Source organism: Asterias amurensis, chromosome 6 (genome assembly GCF_032118995.1).
Source record: "Asterias amurensis chromosome 6, ASM3211899v1".
In the NCBI taxonomy this organism is placed as follows: Eukaryota; Metazoa; Echinodermata; class Asteroidea; order Forcipulatida; family Asteriidae; genus Asterias; species Asterias amurensis.
Window position 1 is genome coordinate 10,379,598 of NC_092653.1, and position 20,770 is coordinate 10,400,367.

At 38.5% G+C, this 20,770-nt stretch overlaps 1 protein-coding gene across 6 annotated transcripts in view; it reads left to right on the forward strand.

Annotated features, from left to right (window-relative positions):
* LOC139938437 (unconventional myosin-XVIIIa-like) overlaps positions 1–20,770 on the forward strand; it is a 149,194-nt gene that overhangs the window by 40,436 nt on the left and 87,988 nt on the right. For 4 of the 6 annotated variants that reach the window (XM_071933963.1, XM_071933967.1, XM_071933964.1 and 1 more), the window contains 10 exons: positions 149–341; positions 1,267–1,347; positions 1,778–1,922; positions 2,996–3,155; positions 3,840–4,023; positions 4,782–4,995; positions 5,916–6,016; positions 6,679–6,702; positions 8,566–8,631; positions 18,801–18,929. In XM_071933963.1, the coding sequence (XP_071790064.1) occupies positions 149–341; positions 1,267–1,347; positions 1,778–1,922; positions 2,996–3,155; positions 3,840–4,023; positions 4,782–4,995; positions 5,916–6,016; positions 6,679–6,702; positions 8,566–8,631; positions 18,801–18,929 (1,297 nt within the window). The remainder of the gene's footprint in view (positions 1–148; positions 342–1,266; positions 1,348–1,777; positions 1,923–2,995; positions 3,156–3,839; positions 4,024–4,781; positions 4,996–5,915; positions 6,017–6,678; positions 6,703–8,565; positions 8,632–18,800; positions 18,930–20,770) is intronic. The other 2 variants (XM_071933966.1, XM_071933968.1) reach the window with 1 other exon arrangement.

Sequence of the window (20,770 nt, forward strand, 5' to 3'; positions counted from 1 at the left end):
GCCCGTGCAGTTTAATGGTATCAAATGGTTGGTCCACTTACATGAACCAGAAAATGTTGGCAAAAGTTCTTTTCTTGGTGACCGTTTTTTTTTTTTACAGTTTCTTACACTTCATTTTCCCCTAAATATTCATATCTGTATCTTGCAGGTCTCTATCGAGTTCCTATCGCACCATGTCATCCATTATCGTTGTGGATCTACCAGGGTTTCAGAACCCAGCAGCGTCTGGACGGCAAGGCGGTGCATCGTTCCATGATCTATGTATTAACTACGCACAGGAGAGGATGCAATTATTGTTCCATGATTCCATGTTCACTACCCAACAGGATAAATATGCACAGGTACGTCTTCATGATCTTATAATAATATGTTATCGAAGTCTTATATAGCGCATGTATCTACCAACATGACCAAACAAGGTACTCGAGGCGCTGAGTTTATACAAACTTTCAGAAAGATAGGTTATTGCAGTGATGAATTCAATTCTGAGACCCTGTTATTTAGCACATTATAAGGGTTTACAGGGTGCTATGGGGCATAAAGCAGCCACAGCCAGGAACACTGGGGCGAACCCCTTTTCTTTTCGATAAGTGTACTGGGTTCTTTTACATGCATTACACAACACATGGGACCAACGGCTATACGCCCCATCCGAAGGACGAAGCAATGAATAAGTGTCTTGCTTAAGGACACAAGTGTCACGGCTGGGGATCCGAACCCACACTCTGCTGATCAGAAACACCAGAGTTTGAATTCGGTGGTCTTAACCGCTAGTCTTAACCGCTCGACCACAACACTTGCATCTTCCACTTTCATCTTGGCTTGTAGAATAGACTATGCAAATCTTGATTGTACTGAAAATGAGAAAACTACTTGAGTAAAGACTACTTTTTTCTGTGAAAAAAAGTCTTCTTTATGAATTTTAATTAAATACAAAATTAATGAAACAAAAAATCACACTTGTAGCCTTAAACACCCTTAGCAATTTGTTACAATTACAATTTTAGTTTAATACAAGTAATTTGTTAAAAAAAGAAAGAAAAAGCTTGGGGCGAGGACGCTTAGTACATGTAAGTTTTATGGTGAAAATTTTGTTGAATAATTACCAGCAGTGTCCAGTGCCTTTGAGGAATGAAATAAAAAACTCAGTGACCAAGAGTGATATTAATGAAGCTCATTGAGCGTCACTGAGTGACAGTTTTGAGTGCTGTATAAGAAGCCTCTATTATAATTATTAATAATAATAATTGATATTTTGGTTTGCAGGAGAATATTGATTGTGAGTTTGAGCAGGCAGAGTCTACACCAGACAGGATGGTTCGTCTCATGGACAAGCAGCAAGGGATGGTAAGATTCTCTTACTTTCTGTTGTTTGGTTCTTTCACCTGAATCACAGTTTTGTGTATAAATTTTGTTTATGAGGTTACGCCCAGCTCACAAGGCTGGACTGCTTCTTTAAGGTGAGGTCTACACGTAACTGATTTGGGCTATCAACCCAAATCAACTGCCACCAGGGGCGCTTTGCCACCTACTCCTAGGGCAGAAACAGGGTTACCCCATTCACAGTCCTTAAGGACGTAGGCATGATGTATCATCCACTAGGAGCCTGGCTGGTAGAGCAGAATGCACTACCTACCCAACTTTTTAGAAAAGCAACGATGGTTAACATGGTTAAGTGCCTCGCCCAAATTGTTTTCTTCTAATTTCTACCGAAATGGTAATTATGAATGACAATAAAGGGTCTCTGTCTTTGACTTGTGTTTATTTTGCCATGTAGATGCGGACTTCTAACATGGACCTTCGTGATGTAGATCAGAAAGGGTTGCTATGGTTACTGGATGAGGAATCAATCTTCCCTGGAGCCAACGATGATAGCTTCATGGAAAGGATTTACGTCCACTACGGTGAACAGGCCACAAAGAGTAAGTCTGTTTCCAAAGAAACACATTCTTATCGATTGTTCAAGGTTATATGAAAATCTTACTAGCTTGAATGCATACCTGTCGTCAAAATAACGAGTGTCCAGGGGCCGATTTCACAAAGATCTAAAATTGACCGTAACTGTAAATCAATCACAGTTGCTTAGTAAAGTGTGATGTCACTATGGTGATACTGAAAATTTGTCTTGCGATGAATTTTATTGCTTTGTGAAATCGACCCCTGGGACAATTTCTACTATTATAAATTTGATTTGATTTTTCTAGGGTGAGTTTGGGAGACAAGTGAGTGATGGTTTGATTATTCAACCAATACTTAACAGGTTGTCATGCCTGATTGGTCTAGTGCACTGGACTCAAGCTCTGGTGTTTGAGTCCTGGTCTTTACACTTGTGTCTGTTAAAGCCACTGGACACTATTGGTAATTGTCAAAGACCAGTCTCGGTGTATCTCAACATATGCATAAAATAACACACCTGTGAAAATTTGAGCTCGATTGGTCGTCAGAGCTGCGAGAAAACTATGAACGAAAAAAAAAACCTTGTCGCACGAAGTTGTGTGCTTTCAGATGCTTGATTTCTGGACCTCAAATTCGAAACTTGAGGTCTCGAAATCAAATTTGTGGAAAATTACTTGTTTCTCGAAAACTACTCCACTTTAGAAGGAGCCGTTCCTCACAATGTTATATACTACCAACCTCTCCCAATTACTCGTTACCAAGTAAGGTTTTATGCTAACAATTATTTGGACTAATTACTAATAGTGTCCACTGCCTTTAAGCAAGACCATTGGTGCTTCGTCCTTCTGATGGGAGTTAAAGCTGTAGTTTCCATGTGTTGTGTTATGTATGTAAAAGGAACTCACTTACTCTTATTCCTAAGAGAAGGGGTTTGCCCCTGTGTTTCCAGCTGTGCCAGCTCAGTGTGTCGCAGCACCTTGTCTTAAAATGTTTTTCTTTGTTTCAGTGTTGTGAGCACCATTTTGGTAGTTACATAATGTAACTCTGATACTATTATTATTACATCCAAGTCATCTTGTGACATTTCCTTCCCTTGCAGAGGATGGTTTACTACGAGGTTGCAGAGAGAAGAACAACTTCATCCTGAATCATTTCCAGCAGACGACGCCAATCCAGTATAACTCGACCGGCTGGCTCAAGGCATCCAGGGAACACCCGGTGGTCAGAATGGCTATCGTTATACTCCAAGAGTCACAAAAGTAAGTAGTCTCTAAAAGTGCAAAAATAATTTTCACTATTCCACCTATTGACCCTAGCATAGTTTTTTATCAACTAGATGAGTTTTTATTATTTATAGCAAGTCTTTATTGACCCTCTAGAGCAGCGTTTTTGTTGACTCTAGCAGAGTTGTTACCGACCCTAACAGAGTTTTTAGCAACCCTAGCGAGTCATTATTGACCCTAGCAGAGTTATTTTCAACCTAAACATATTTTTTTCCTAGTTTAGTTAAAAAAGGCACATACATGTAAACTTACAAAAGATACAAGGGGGTGTGCAAGCAAGAATTTTAAGCAACCTACATGTAACAGAGTTTTGCATGAAGTGAAGTCATGGTGTTACCGCAAACCTTACTATATCGTATTTCCATCATGCAAAGTTTCAAATCCTACTTCAGTGAAGTCATGTTGGTAAAAGTTACCTTTTGTTAAAAAATGCATGTGTGAAATTTGCATCCCCTGGCTCATGGACTATTATTATACGGACCATTGTCGACCATTGTAGACCATTTGTTTCTCAATGGATCCCGTCGCAGTAACACACCTACTTTATTGTCATCTCAATAAGTTCGTTTACAAATGTTACTTTTTAAGATTAACTTTCTTTTGTCTAAAACTGTGAAACAAATAAACTTGAAAACCTGAATAAATTGTCTTACCCTGCAGGACCTACATCAGCAGTTTATTTGTGAGTTTGGCTGGGTCGTTGCCCAGTACCATGGTGGGGTCAGTGGCTGGCATAGAGGGTAGTTCGTCTCTACGTCGCGCATCAAGCATCAGGAGAGCATGGTCCAGCGGTACTGCGGCCATCAAGAGGAAGTCAGTCTGTCTTCAAGTCAAATTCCAAGTGGTGAGTTTGTGGCTGTCGGCAAGATGTGCTCTTGTTCATTTTATTGAAGTCGGTGATCTTTAACAAAAATATTATTTGTGCTATCCACACATTAAATTTGTATTTGTTTGCACTATTTCAGTATGTATACCTTTTTAATTTTTTTTATTTTTTTAATTTATTTATAAATATTGTCCAAGGAATTTATTGTCTGAGCCAGAGGCTGTGTAAAGCTAGCCCTAACTATTTGTATGTTTCAAGTGTAAACTATGTTCTCAGGCCTATCAAATTGAGACAAAGAAACACCCCACAAGAGGGGCATCCTGTTATTATTTTTAGAGAGAGGTGGTCAAAGGGTCTGGGTACTTTTTATGGGACAAAAAAAAGACAATGTCCACAGATTTACATTAAACTTACACAGTTTGAAGATATTGATGGTAGAAAGCTTGCCTGAAAATATTACCTACTGAGGTGCTGTAGTTTTTTGAGAAATGAGTAAAACAATGTCATGAAAATAATTTTCGTCTCAGTGATCATGAGACGAAAATTATTTTAGCTTATAAAACGTATTATCATGACATTGTTTTACTCATCTCTCAAAACATACAGCATCTTAGCAACTAATATTTTAAGGAACGCTTTTCACTATCATTATCTTCAATCGGTGTAAGTTTAATGTAAATCTGTGACTTTGTGTTACAAAAAGTACCCAAATCCTTTAAAGCCTGGACAAAAAAAAATTATGTCTAAAAAATAAAATTGTTGTTGTCATTGAACAGGACGGTATCGTAGACTCGCTGCGTCGTACACATCTCCACTTCGTCCATTGTCTCTTACCCCAAGTAGATGCCGGACTCTGTGAGCTGAAGAACCTTACATCCAAGTCCCCAACGTCTCCAACCCTGACTTCAGACGGGCTCATCAACGTCCCACTCCTCAGGAACCAAATCAGATCATTGGAGATTCTAGAATCAACCAAATTACACAAATATGGTGAGTTTTTTCTGAAACCCCCTGTGTTCACGTCCTTGCTGTCACCTTTGGGGAAACTGTTTAACAATTTATTTAAAGGCAGTGGACACTATTGGTAATTGTCAAAGACTAGTCTTCACAGTTGGTGTATCTCAACATATGCATAAAATAACAAACCTGTAAAAATTTGAGCTCAATCGGTCGTCGAATTTGCGAGATAATAATGAAAGAAGAAAAAAACCCTTGTGTCACGAAGTTGTGTGCTTTCTGATGCTTGATTTCGAGACCTCAAATTCTAAACTTGAGGTCTCGAAATCAAATTCGTGGAAAATTACTTCTTTCTCGAAAACTACGTCACTTCAGAGGGAGCTGTTTCTCACAATGTTTTATACCATCAACCTCTCCCCATTACTCGTACTCAAGTAAGGTTTTATGATGATAATTATTTTGAGTAATTACCAATAGTGTCCACTGCCTTTAATATTGCCAGCTAACATGGAGTGACAAACCTAATAACATTAAACTGGTTTACAGGCACTTTTTCAGACTGACTTTCACTGGTTAATGTTAAGGTATGATTTGTGAAACACTTTGGTTTAAAGACACTGGACACTATTGGTAATTGTCAACTACCAGTCTTATCACTTGCTGATCTCAACATATGCATAAACTAACAAACCTGTGGAAATTTTAGGTCTCGAAATCAAGCATCTGAAAGCACACAACTTCGTGTGACAAAGGTGTTTTGTTCTTTCATTATTATCTTGCAACTTCGACGACCAATTGAGCTCAAATTTTCACAGGTTTGTTATTTTGTGCATATGTTGAGATACACCAAGTGAGAAGACTGGTCTTTGACAATTACCAATAGTGTCCAGTGTCTTTAATTAAATCAAAGCTAAAAAATAATTTATTCGCCCAAACTTTGTTTTTGTTTTCAGGTTTTCCTGAGAGTATGTTATTTACTGAGTTTAGTCGGAGGTTTGATTTATTGGTTCCTGCCTCTGCCAGGACGACCGAACCACAACTAGATGAGAGGAAGGTAAGTTGCAGTTAGCATTTCATTAATTACAGTTACTGACTTATATAGCGCATGTATCTACCAAACAAGGTACTCAAGCCACTGAGTATACATGTACATGTAAAAACTTTCAAAAAGGTTATTGCAGTGATGAATTCAGAGACCCTATAAGTTAGCACCTTTTAAGGGTTTTGATGGTGCTGCGGCGCATAGAGCAGCCACAGCCAGGAACAACGGGGCGAACCCCTTCTCTTTTCGAAAAGTGATCTGGGTTCTTTTACATGTATGCGTTACACAACACATGGGACCAGCAGACCAGTGGCTTAACGGAGACCACCAACATAGTGATACTGTAGGTACATGTAGCTCAATTGATTGGGCTCTGGTACATCAATTTTGAGGTCATTGGTTCAAATCCATAATAGACCGAATTGAATATGACGTCACGCGGCTGAAATATCTGACCTACAAGATGGCGTCTGTGTGTGAGAGTGCATGTGTGCGTGCATGTGCCGTAGAAATCAAACCGGGAATGTTGCGTCCTGCGTGCTTCGATGATGTACACGTTTGGACGCGCATACGGTTTGCAAAAAGGGGTTATTCAATAGGGTCTACATGTATATACATAGAAAGCCTTTGGTTAGCTTTGTTATAAATCTTGTATGTGTTTTGTTTTGATTTAGGTTGGCGTCAATAAACGTGCAAAGGTACTTGTACTCAGTCACAATCTCAACATCTCTACATTTGTAATCTTTCTGGAAATTAAAAAAGTTATCTCTTTTTATTGTATGAACAGTGAGCACTAAATTGTTGCCTATAAAATTTGGGCCACTGCATGGTGAGGTATCAATGTATATTTGTGGTAACACCATGTGTATATCTTCTTGCTGGGTAGATTATGTTATTTTAAGAACTTGGCTTGCTATTTCTAAAGGCCCGGTCCCACTGCAGCGATAACGAGAACGATAGCGATAACAACGCAAAGAGAACGCATTCCATTGGTTGAATGAGGGTGTGCGCATTCTGCGTGGAGCAATTCAACCAATACAATGCATTCTCTTTGCGTCTTGATCGTTATCGTTTTTCGTTATCACTGCAGTGTTACTCGTCCTTTAGAGTAGTCTCCCAAATTCTGGAGAAAAAAAAAAGGTTCTTAAAAGAACATAATTTACCCAGCAAGTAAATATACGCATGGTGTTATCGCAAACCAAATGCACATTAAGTGGTTGTCTTCACACCAATTTCCAAAGCGAGCAGCTTCATTCATATATATATGCATGCTTATCATAATTTGGGGCATGGTTGGCTTGTGCGTAAAGCAATCGCCTCTCACCAAGGTGACCCTGGTTCGATACCCGGCCAGGGCCATATGTAAGTTGAGTTCTCTGCTGTGCCACGAGGGTTTTCCAGACATCCGGTTTTCCTCCCTATGGAAAAATCAAACACTTTCAATCTCTGGCCGATGCTCTGTGGTCATAGTGGGTTGATGCTGCTGGCCTGCCAACGGGCGCCCTTGCTTGCCTGCTTCTTGGACAAATTGTAGCTGCGTCCTTCGCAATTCAGCTCTTAGCTGTATAGCCTCTCAAATTATTATGATTATAATTTAAAACCCGCCCTGTCAGTGACAAATCATCTGCATGTTTAACAATCCAACACAAAAATTAAAACACCTAAGGTCACTCCACATACTCAACCTTGGTCTCATCAGAAACTACTCACACGTTAAGCATGGCTCATACTTCCTGCGAATGGGATACGAATTTTGACGTCAAAGTGCATCGACTAAATAGCCATGTGATGCCAAAATTTGTATCGTGTTCGCATTCGCAGGAAGAATGAACTGGGCTTAAATCAAGATGCTACCAAGCAACTTGTTCACGCCTCTCTGACTTAACATGGGGAACTCTCTTCTATATGGTCTGTCTAATAATTAAATTAATTGCTTGTCTCGTCTTCAAAACAAATTGCCGCTTATGTAAGTTGAAACCCAACCCAACACTTGAGCACAAATCACAGCCATCATACAAGATTTACATTGGCTATCCGTTAAGGACAGAATCATCTTAAAGATCTTTGTGTATGTCATATCGCTCATCAAACCATATCTTTCAGATGGACTCCAACCACATCTTTCCAACCCCCAGTCTATGCGCTCAAATACCAAACATCTTTTAAGGAAACCCCTGGCCAAAACATCATGAGGTTAAAGAACTTCTGCGGCCCCTTTATTATGAAACGACTTACCAAATCATATTAAATAATTATTAAAGGTAATATGTAGTTATTAAATGTTGTATTTATCTCAACGCAACAATCAGTTAATATCACTTTTGCCACCATTTCTTGACACATTAAATTCCTAATATCAATAACTTTGAAAAAAATTTGCACAATTTGTAACTTTTTTTATTATATTTTGAAATAACTAATTTGGCACCTCACGGTATTTTCTCTACAATTTTAAAACTGTATGGATTGTTGTTAAGCGCACAGGAGCATGTTTCATGGGTGGAAGCTAAATAAGTTATTATTATCATTATAAATTGAAGCTTTATTTATTGATTTTGTAGGCCGTGGAGAACGTGTTGAAACACTCTGATCTGGATGCACCAATGTACAGGCTTGGTCTCAGTCAGGTAAGATATCATTCTCTTAATATTCTCTAGTCTGTAATGGACCCTTCCTATGAAATATGCCAACTACATCCACGCATGCGTACATACCCCATTGGTAGGCAAGCGCCATAGAGTTGTGCACTAAGCAGACGCGCAATCGCATAGATGCGTCACGCAGCTGTTAGCCGTGTACAAAAAAGGCGCGATGTTCACTCATTTTGCCAAACAAAATGTTAGTGCGCACGCTTTGTGCAATTTACATATTTCATGGGAAGGGTCTATTGGTTGTATTCTGCTACCTTTCCTTCATTTTCCACAGACTATGAAACTGCATGAATGGAATGCAAGGGAAGTGTTCAAACTCTTAGATCTGTATAGGATAATGCCCAAGGTGCGCGCCATTCATGGGTAGGAATGGCCCGAGGGCGAAGCCCGAGGGCCATTTGTACCCACGAATGGCGCGTTCACCGAGGGCATTATGCGACTTAACCCACACCTGTGACGTCATGCTATTGTTAAAATCGCTCCATTATTTCGCACGAATTGCGCGATATTGTTTAATTTTTAAGTCAATTGTTTGTATGTATTACGTAAGCTTGTTCACTCCAGTGAACACCACTGGTGGTGTGTGAACAATGGATGAAGACCAACATTTAGGAAATATGCTCGTTCCTTCGATAGTGGCATCATAGATCGGGAGCGAAAGTGGCAGCAGATAAGTGATTTTGTTTCTTGACTTTAAGTAAATTTATACAAGTTAGTGATAGAAACAGATTATCAGATGATGTTGTAGCCGACTTTCTCGGTCTACAAAAAACCCAAAAGGTGAAGATAAAAGAAGTGACCTACCCGCGTACAAGCCTGTAGTTTCAGATTTGTTTTTAGTAAACAAATTTAAGCTACCTTTATGATCAACAATTTCAGTTGAATTCCTGTTATTTTATGATGATATTGAAAAAAGTATCTTTGCAATCTTAAATTTTAGGGACTTTACTCACTTACCATGTTTGTGTATGATAAATTAAGCATTTTGAATTAATAAAAACAAAAAACCAAAATACTGGTTAAAATGAAATTGATTTATCTGACTTTAAGACCTGCCTAAATTACTGTTGTAGTTCTATTATTATTTTTTAACATCTCAGCTAAATAATAATTTAATAATATAGCTGTTCACTTGTGAAAAGTGTTAACGATCATTTTGCAATACATGTGTAGCTCTATTAACCTGTGTTAACCATTAAAAACAAAATAATATATGGTCCATGGCGTCATTGACTTCATTTACTTTATTCCCTAACTCTTTTATGCACAATGGGTGAATAGATGTACCCATCGCGCCATTCGTGCAAAATAATGGAGCGATTTAACAATAGCATGACGTCACAGGTGTGGGTTAATCAACGTGAAAGCCTCAATGTGCAGAGTCAGTCTTTTTGTTTATTTGAGGATCTATATGTTGAGAGGTTTGGATTGCAGGTACACACAGAACATGTCTTTTTTAATATTCTAGTCTTTGCATCTGTGGGTTTTTGAAAAAAAAGTGTTGAAACTCTTTAATCTTAATAATGTTTACAAGTAGTAATAACTTGTAAACTTGCTGTTACACCCATGTGTAAATGTCCTTTGGGAGGTGCGTTAACTCTGAAAAGAGTTGGTGGGAACTTGACGTTCCAAAAACTATGCTCTACTCATCTTCTGGAGAATGCTGATGATGCTTTATAGCATAAAGTAGTGTTGGAGTGAAGCCTGTTTGGCTTGGGAAGAATTGAAGCTGTTCTTGACTGTATTTGCACAACTTTGTTTATTTCAATAATGCAGTATTGTTTATCTGAACTTTGCTTGGTTGCCTGTCCAAGTGTACTTGTTACTTTTTCGGCGTCAAACATTTGGCATTTAATTGTTGTTTATTCCGAATCTGGATAGCCACAAGTATGTGCAGACTTCACGTTCAACTTTTAATGTTTGTTTTTGATTCTGTTCCACCCAAACCACTATATGGCAATGACATGTGAGGTAACAACTAGTTTTTCATGCCATTCTTTGTTTATGATGAGGTAAAACACTAAGTCGAGGAGTATTTTCTACTCTGAGTTACTAACCACAAGGGTTGGTAGAGTGCAGGGCCCAATTTCATAGAGCTGCTTAAGCACAAAATTTTGCTTAAGCGAAAAAAAACCTTGCTTAGTAAAATCAGATTACCGGCCAAGACTCCACTCCATTGTTATGCTAAGTAAACAATGGCTAAAAAACAGTCACAAGCAATGTATGTGGCATGAAATTTTGTCCAGTAACATGTGTAAAATAAGCGAGCTATTTTCGTGCTTAAAAGCAAATTTTTTGCTTAAGCCGCTCTATGAAATTGGCCCCTGGTGTCACAGGGGATTTTTTGTCTCATCAGTGCTTGTTCCCCCTTTAGTTAAGTTGACATCGATCTAAGGGAGTGGAGTCGGAATTGGAAGTCAAAATTTCTCGATAATTAGCTGTACAGGGGGACAGAATCTCAGGGGGAGGGGAATACCTCTCAGCTGCCGCTCGTTAATCTGGAGGTCGTAGGTTCAAATTTTTCTTTGTTCAACCCAAAGTTGTTTCTATTTTTAAAGGCAGTGGACACTATTGGTAATTACTCAAAATAGTTATTAGCATAAAACCTACTTGGTTACAAGGAATGGGGAGAGGTTGATAGTATAAAACATTGTGAGAAGCAGCTCCTTCTGAAGTAATGTAGTTTTCGAGAAAGAAGTAATTTTCCACAAGTTTGATTTCGAGACCTCAGACTTAGATTTTGAGGTCTCGAAATCAAGCATCTGAAAGCACACAACTTCGTGTGGCAAGGGTGTTTTTTCTTTCATTATTATCTCGAAAATTTGATGACCGATTTAGCTCAAATTTTCACAGGTTTGTTATTTTATGCACATGTTGAGATACAGCAAGTGTGAAGACTGGTCTTTGATAATTACCAATAATAAAAAAAGAATAATAATAAATAGCATTTATAGAGCGCCTTTTACAAAAGTTACAGTGCGCTGTATAATAACTACGAATAAACACAAATTGTAATAACTATTAAAGCTTAGCATAGAAGTAAATGAGTCTTTAACATGGTTTTGAAGGATTCAAGAGATGAAGCCTGAACGATGTGAAGAGGTAGATTGTTCCATAATGTAGGTGCGTTGACTGTGAAGGCTCGTTGGCCATATCGAGTGTAGGTGCGGGGTGGAGGAGACAATCACAAAAGGGAAGTAGAAGAGGAACGAAGGTTGCGTGAACTGTGGGCTTTGGTATAAATAAGGTTCTGAAGATAAGTAAGAGCAAGACCATTTCTGACTTTGAAAACAAGCAGTGACTTTGAATTTGATTCGCTTGTTAATGGGAAGCCAGTGAAGGGATTGGAGGACTGGTGTGATGTGTTCTTGGAGTTTTGCTCGGACAATTAGACGTGCTGCACTGTTTTGGATGTGTTGGAGGGGAATTGTGGATGTCACCGGTAAACCGTAAAGGAGACTGTTACATTAATCCAGCTGTGAAGATGGACAAGGCGTTCGGTGGAGTTCTGGTCAAGATAACGGCGCAATCTTCCAATTTTGTAGATACCATAAGATGCATTTTGACATCCAGTGTCTTTAAGGAGACTGTCTGGCTGGCATTGTGATGTCTTTCCTCGTGTTCCTCCTTTAGGACCCCGGTTCAGAACTTGCCAGGGACATTATTTGGATTGCCAGGGACATTATTTGGATTGTCTTCTCTTCATTGGGTTCTTGGCTAATATTATGATCAGCTCGGATTTTGCTATTTTCAGAATCCTTGGCTTCAAAACCATAAAGAAAACAAAAAATTGACAGTGTTTTCTGAGCTTGTTTATTCTGTTAAAACCACAGCAACTGAGATGTGTTTTTGTTTCCTTTGTCATTCACTAGTGTATTGTATGCATTGTTGCAACATTGCATTGTGAAGTGTACTTTTTATTTTAGTGTTTTCTTTTTATGAGGTTGGACAACTTTGACATTTTAACTGTTGTTTATTGAGAGATAATTTCTAGAACTTTACAACTTTTGTGCAGACAGCCCTATTATTTTCAAAGCCTATGTTTACAATGCAAGTCAAGTCATATAACAATAATCAAATCTGAGAAGAGGAACTTTTTGATGGGTATTTCTATCCGAGGTAAAATTTATTAGCAAACTTATTTTTGCAGAAGTTTAAGAGTCTATTTTTCATCACCACTTCCACTGAAAGGAAACTGTTTTGTATTGCCATTGCAATAAATGTATGTTGATTGATTGGTTAAGTGCATTAGTTTATTGGAAAGTGGTGTATACATTAGGTGCAATTTTGTTATTATTTTTTTCACCAATTGTTTTTCAACCATTGTCTTTTGACCTTGCTTGTCTCAATAATAACTATGATTTATTGTCTATTATTTAGCAATGCCTTGAAAAAAATAGTAAACCATATACACACATACATAAAAGCCCCCAACATGTAGCATATATAATTAAAATGCCCTGTTGTCATGGTAACCGTTTCCTCCCTCATCCCGATAAGAAATCCCTTTTGTGAGTATCACAGCTGAGATAACCATTCGGCAATAGTCTGTCTGCAGATGTTTTATGTACAGCATCCGTGCTGTATAGTTTGTTATTATGATCTAGTGTCAATGGATCAGTCATGGGTCGTGTACGGTCATTGAAATTCTGAAGTCGGAGTATCCGGTAAGATTGTCGTGTACAAGACACTGAAATGTTGAAGTCAGTGTACTGCAAGATTGGAAACTACTTTGTGGGAAATCTAATGATAACAGCCATGGATCCTGCTCGAGAGTAATTGAAATATCACATCGTTTGTTGACATTGGGTCGTATCAACTGGCTAAAAATTGATGGTTTTGGTGATCACGGTTGACAGAATCAGCGGAGCAAGAAATGGTCGGAGGATGCACGCAGCTAGTGATTGTATCACAAGTTTAATGGAGAAATAACCTCAAAGTAGCACATCAAACTGATCGCCCAAGTGGTTCAGTACAGACTTCTGTCAGAGTGTTTATCTGATGTATTTTATACCATTCTTTGACTGGAATAGATCTGTACGATCTGAGCAGTGATAGTGCAGGTTGCTATCACTATATAGTCGTCATTGTTTACCTTTATGTCAAACATCTGTGCTAGTTCACTGGAAGGAATGTGTAGACATTGAGCCTGGTATGCGATTTATCAGGGTTTTTTATCAGTCTAGATGTACCTTCAGCTTTTCTTGAAAGAGGTTGAACTGCTATCACTGAGACGAAAGACTGGCCGTTGTTGTGACCAAACCTTCAAATCATCTGAATGAAAGTGATGTACATGTACAGACTTTTTCATACAGTATCAACCCTGTCTGTAAAGCTGATGGATTTGCTGTATGTATTCACTCTGGTGTTCGCCTTTGCACGTAATTGAGTTGTGCGCAAACTGTTACACATGTTTGACAACATTGTGTGGAAACTGTTTGTAATGTGAGACACCACCTTGAGCCAAGAGTGAAGAGCAGTGAACGAGAATATTTTGTACATCGCAGAAATTTACGCATCTACATGTAGCACACACATCCACCAGACGCTTATTGTTATCAGAAAACATTTGTCAAAATGGAATAATTTTTTATGATGAGACCAACAATCGCAATCGGGGTGTCTACAGGAGTCGATTTATAAGCGTTCGTTCAAACTTCACAGCATTGAGAGCTCATTGAATTAAGGTCTTGTTATCAATTTGAAGCATCACGGCAAGAGACTGCATTTCTTGACATTTCTTGACAGTGTACAAAGTACAAATTCACATTCGTATGACTTTTACCTGACTTAAGCGTGGTTATGGTTGTTCATTGAGACTGAGAAACCTTACTCTTCAAATGTCATCGTGATTTTCAATTAGTGATCATTTCACTTCAGTTTTATTTCTATATTTATTTGTTACTTCAAGAAGACAGACCTGAATCAAACTCGGTTGGGATTCGAACCCACGACCTTTGCAATTCTAGACCAGTTTCTTAAACTAGATTAAGAAAATTTACAAAAGAAATGTACAAGTTCTAGTTGGCATCTCATCCAGATGTGTGTTCCAACCAGAACCAGTCCGACACCGTCTGAAAATATGTATCCTGTCTCCCTCATCTACAGTGTGGTTTCAGCTGCTTAAAGATGATAACACCAAGAAAGTGATGTAGTTGTTTTGGCTGCAGAGGAAAGCACGTCATTTTCATATAAGCCTACTTTTACAGTGGGATACGTTTACTTGAGTGTGTGTTATGATGCAGTGTTTGCCACTTAAGGTTAAGTGACAGCGTTGGTCTCTTGCTTGCTCTCTGTGAGTGATGCTAATAAGCTCTGCATCCTCAGTGTCTTAAAAGACATTGGATGTCCACCCAGGGTCGTCCTTGATCTCAGAATCTCTTCACCTTCAGCGAGCCCAGCAACCAATCACTCGGCAAGCTCCCCTTAGGGAGATGAGGCTTGGGATCTCGTTATGTACATCTCCTCTGTTGGTTTCTTCAAAGTCACTCCTGTAGCATCTTGAGGTTCGCGGGGTCAGATTTATAGGTCGACACGTTATAAGTAACCTGAGAAGCTAGGATGATGTTTTAATCAACACAGATTGGGTGTGACAGAGAGACAACAGTGGTTTTAATGGACTTTTCACCCGTAGTGATTTGGTGATCTTGGATTCTAGCTGTCACATGTGCTCAACATCACTAATCCATGTAGTGTTAAGTTGTGCGCTTCGATACAGGTGCACTTTGAGACTGAAGCTGCAATTGAAATAGACTGGTCCCTATTTATCTAACCATTATCAACTGAATGATTGATTCTGGGAACTGATTGATGTCAGTTGCTTTGGGTGCTGCTAGAGGATAGTTTTATTTTCTCAAGATTTTTTTCTACAAGTTCATGTATTGCCTCATGTTATTTTATATGAGAACTATTGGGTTGAATGTGAATCTACATGCTCTTCTCTTTAAACATGTTCTTAACTTCTGAAAAAAACTTCTCTTACGTCTTACTTTACAGACATTTCTCTGTTTATCTGTCTTAACAAATGAATTACTTATAAATCAGTAAATAAATTTATTGGCTGGCTGACCACAGACCCTGGAAGTGTTCCATTTCATGACCAGTTGAGCAGGAGTGCCACATTGAGAGAAATTAATGACTACATGATCTGACCTGGAGAAAGACATTATGTAGAGGTATTGCATTATTCACTACGCGATGTGTGATGAACACAACTTGAGGATTTGAGCAGGTGTTTCATGCATTCATTGTGGATATCAATTAGCCTTAATTTATTCAAGAGATCTAAGTGACACTTCGCATGGTGAGGTTTCAATATACGTATATTTGGTTTGCGGTAAGACCATAGTGTGTGTCTACTTGCCAAGTACTTACAAGAATGTCCATGGAGTAGTGAGTTATCGTGACTCATGTTTATTCATGAGGTGTTCCACCAGATGAAGCTTTTGAGATATTGATTATCATTCTCCAGTCAAGAGGCAGAGCCTTGTTGAGCACTGTGTACAAACAGTCGTATTGATTAGTTTGAGTACCACCAATCCATCTCCAATGACAGGGTCAAACATGCCTCATGTTTATTCATGAGAACTATTTTTGGTACCACCAACTCCAGTGACAGGGTCAAACATGCCTCATTAATATTCATGAGAACCATTGTCAGTACCACCATCTCCAATGACAGAGTCACAACATGCCTCATAAATAATTCATGAGGAGCATTGTTATCGGGGGAAGTCTTTAAGCATTGATCTGGCTCGGTGGGTTTGAGAGGGGTAATTGGATTGAGACGATGTCAGTATTTGCTGTGGTATTGAGCAGAGCGGACGTACAGCTGAGGGTTGCACGTTATGAACAGCAATGCAAGGAGCAGGTGGGTTCATTTACATATACTAGATTTTATGAATATATTTGCATAAATAAACTGTCAATGTGGTCACACATATTGGTGTATTTTAGTGGAATACTGAAAGTTATTATTTTTTTCCTTTAGTGGTTACATTTTTGTCTTCATTTTTTATGTATACAATAAAATGTTTACAATTTGTAGACATTTTATTGAACACCTACAATAAATTGGTTGTAACCAGTGTATAATTTACTAGCATTTATAAGCATTTGGGGGCTTTGCCACAACAACAAAAACATTTTAATTTATGGGCATGCTGGGACTGTGCATGGCTAGTTAATTCACACTCTATTGACACACACAAAATAATGAATATGTCGGCAGGCCTTACCAGTGTATACACACAAGTGTCTCTTACCGCAGCCAGCAACCATCCGTAGCCTGGCTACTTTACCACAGTAACCTATATAGAGTGGACTGATCAGAGTCTGGTTACCAGATCAGCCTATGTCAGAGATTGGTTGCTAGGTAACCATGGAAGCTTGATAAGGTTTAAAGTGAACCCAAAGTTTATTTGGTTTCTGATACCAGATATCTTGATTATTTTCCTGGGACTATGGCTGTGGTCAATCGTAACCTGCAATTAAAGAATCGCATTACAGATGATAAGAGTTTGAGAAATAAAAACCATCATATGTAGGTATTGAGCAGAGGTTGGATGCAGTTACTGTAAACTAATTTACAAAGTACACTGTAACACTGAAGAGGAGTGAGTACACGGTTTGAAATATCGAGACCATCATCACTGGCTATTTTCAGAGCTAACACTCCTCCAAAAGGAGATTTACATGTGGTTGTACTTGCAAGTTTGATAGTTACTTCATGTACTTTAAAGGCATACTTTTATTAATTGTCAAAACCAAGTATCATCAAAACTTGAAAAACCAAGTATTCTCAAAACTTTACATGTAGCTCAACTGTTCATCGAAGTTGCAAGAAAATAGTCAAAGAAAAACAAAACACCATTGATGCTTATAGAATTGTGTGCTTTCACGATGCCTGAGAATGTCTTCATACATGTGTACCTGAAGCCTATCTCAGATTCAAAACTATTTGTGAAAAATAATTTGTTTTCATATCAAAGCTTACTTTAGACATATTTTAGATATCTACAGAATTAATATTCTTTCTTTTCCCTGAAAACCACTGTCCTGAAAAAAAAACAACTCTTGAAGAACATCCAGTGCAGTCAATATCACTAGAGGATAGCCACTCAAGCGATTTACATAACAAAGCATTATGTGTAAATATTAGATGGAGCGTGTATGATTGCATTGGTGTGTACAAGCCATGATGCTGTCAGCTTAATACCTTATTGAGTCTACACTTAAGAGAGCCTTGGCTACTGCTATGGGGTGATTACCCCTGGTGGTGTCTAATGCTGGTTATTATTACAGATATATATGTAGCCATTATTTGGGTTGAGAGAGGGTCATCGGAAGGCGCCGATAGTGGATAGTGAAGTGGTCATGTTGGATGGTAAAGTGTTTCAAGTGTAATATTTAATTTTTTATATTTGTGGGGGGGAGTTGTGGATGTTTGTTTGATTTTGATGTCGATTTATGTTGCAGATGCTAAGCCAGATTAGCATTTTGATTGTGGTAATCAGAATTAGCGACAGTGTTTTTGGGGGTTTTCACAATCTGTGTTCTGCCTGGTGCAAACCATCTCGTAAAGTTAACAGTTCTTTTTCGATCTAGTAATTTTAAGCTACAAAATGTAGTCTGGCAGGCTAGCCAAACAAACGTGATATTGTCCTGATTGTGTAGCTTTATGAAGATGGTTTGGATGCAAGATAAACTCTTTAAAATGTGGGGGGAAAAAACAGAGAATTATTTCAGGGAAAAACCACGAATTTAGGTAGGAATCCACATAGTACCCCCAGCGTGATTTGAACCGGGGTCCTAGAGATGGAAGGCGTGGAAAGATACCACTCCGCCAACCCTACTGCCAAATTGTACAATTTTTCCTTTAAGGTCAGTGTTTTGCTACCGCATTCCTACATCTAACTAATGATGTACCAGCACAGCGTAGCTGGTCTTTAGTTTCCCTTACCCATGGTGTCATTAAATGTTGTCTTCTTGAAGGTTCTTCAAATCTCTGTTTTTCTTCAGATTTTTTTGCAAAGGTCTGTGTTTTGCTACTACATTCCTACATCCTACTAATGATGTACCAAAACGTGGCAGCTGGTTTTTAGTTTCCTTTACTCATGGTGTCATTAAAATGTTGTCTTCCTCAGATTTTCTTCAAACCTGGTGCCTTGGTGAAGCTTGAGGACCGTCGAGATGAGCAGTTGGCTAAGACGATAACTGATTTCCAGGCTTTCTGTCGAGGATACATACAGCGACGAAAACTCAAACAATTCAAGGTAAAATTTATGTTAAATTTGCATCGGGGATAAAGAATATATTTTTTTGTTATCCATACACCAATGTGTGTTAGCACTGTATACTCAGTACTTTCCCTGAGTCCTGTGAAAAAGTATCATAGGCATAAGTAAGTCAATGTTTCAATTCAAAAAAACTTTATTTATCCTAGATTGGGCAATTACAAAAAAGGGGCAGCTCCATAATGAAAACAGTTTTGAAAATACCAACTAGGAGAACACCACAATTAAAAGAATTATACAAAAGTGCATGAACATCAATAAGGAATAAATAAATAAAATAATAATATTAAAATGGCATCCCAGCAAATCTGTCTGCTCACTAGCCTGGCGTCGTCTGGTATCGGCCTCACAGGCAAGCATTTATGGGATTGTCTGTGAATCTTGCATACAATTAACCTCATTACTCATACCTTTCATTTGTGATGTTACTATGATAAATCACATCCATCTAAGAGCCTGAAATCAAATTAATATCAGGGACTCTGCCGCAGTCGGCTGATGTAATAATGTCTACGGCAACCAATTGTGTGTGGTGTATTTGACCATTATTAGGATTCTGTCCCAGTTTTACTAATGGAAATTATGCGCGCTGATATTTATTAATTTCGTTTTCAGAGATGATTTTGTTTATGGCCACATCTGATCAGGACATTGCTATAGACCTTTGTATTGTTAAACAAACTGCAATGGTTGGCATAGACAGGTAGAGTGGTTGGCATAGAGACAGCCAGATGTTAGCAAAATATTCAATCGTGTTAACATATGTTGTAAACAAAAACAGTCAACATGTCTGCAAATTTTCAATTAAAAAAAAATACATTCCATGATTGGTTGCTTTTTTTCCCGACACTCATTTTGAATGTCTGTGTCACATCATTACAAACTATGGCTGTCTGTTTTTACTTTTCTTCCAAATTCTAAAACTATCCCGGATTGCTGTACAAAATCTCCTGATTGCAAGATTCAATGTTGGTTGTGATGGTTGTTTTACCCTGGATGGACAAGACTTGAATGAATTTCCATTTTTCTGGATGTAAGGATTACACGCCCTACTCAAGATGTTGTGTCATGGATCATAAACTGATTAGTAACCACACAACACCTGTTTGTATCAATGACTGGTACAAGGGCAGTGTTGCAAAGGTAGATAAATGTGTACTGATGTGTACATGATTTAAGACTAATAATAGTGGCTTCTTATAGCAGCACTCATTGACACTCAAGGCACTTCAGCATTCAAGGTATGTGGGACTACGTTTGAATTATGAGACCTACTCCTTTTACATAGCACCATGTAATGGTTTACAAGGTGCTGTGGCACAATATGCAGCTGATCAAACCAGGAACACCGGGACGGACCCCTTCTCTTTTCAATAAGTGTACTGGGTTACACAACACATAGGACCAATGGTTTTATGTCCCATACGAAGGATAAAGCGTCATGGTTAAGTGTCTTGCTTAAGGACACAGGTATCATGACTTGAACTCGAACCCATACTCTGCTGATCAGAAACACCAGAAATTGAGTCTGATGGTCTTTACCTAGGCAACGACACGCCACTTCTCTAGTAAGGATTTGTCTTCTACTAAGGATCTAAACGGCCTTTTGGTTCATCCCAGCATACATCTCAGGAGTCTTGAATGACGGTCAACTCTGTCACATTGTCTGAGAAGGTTTGAAGTAGTGTCTCTAATCCTAGCTACATGTACAATGGTGTTCAGGTCCCAGTTTCATTGAGCTGCTCAAGCAGAAAATATTACTTAAAAATTGTTTGCTTAGCATAAATGATTGGGATACCAGTCACATGTTGTACATGTGA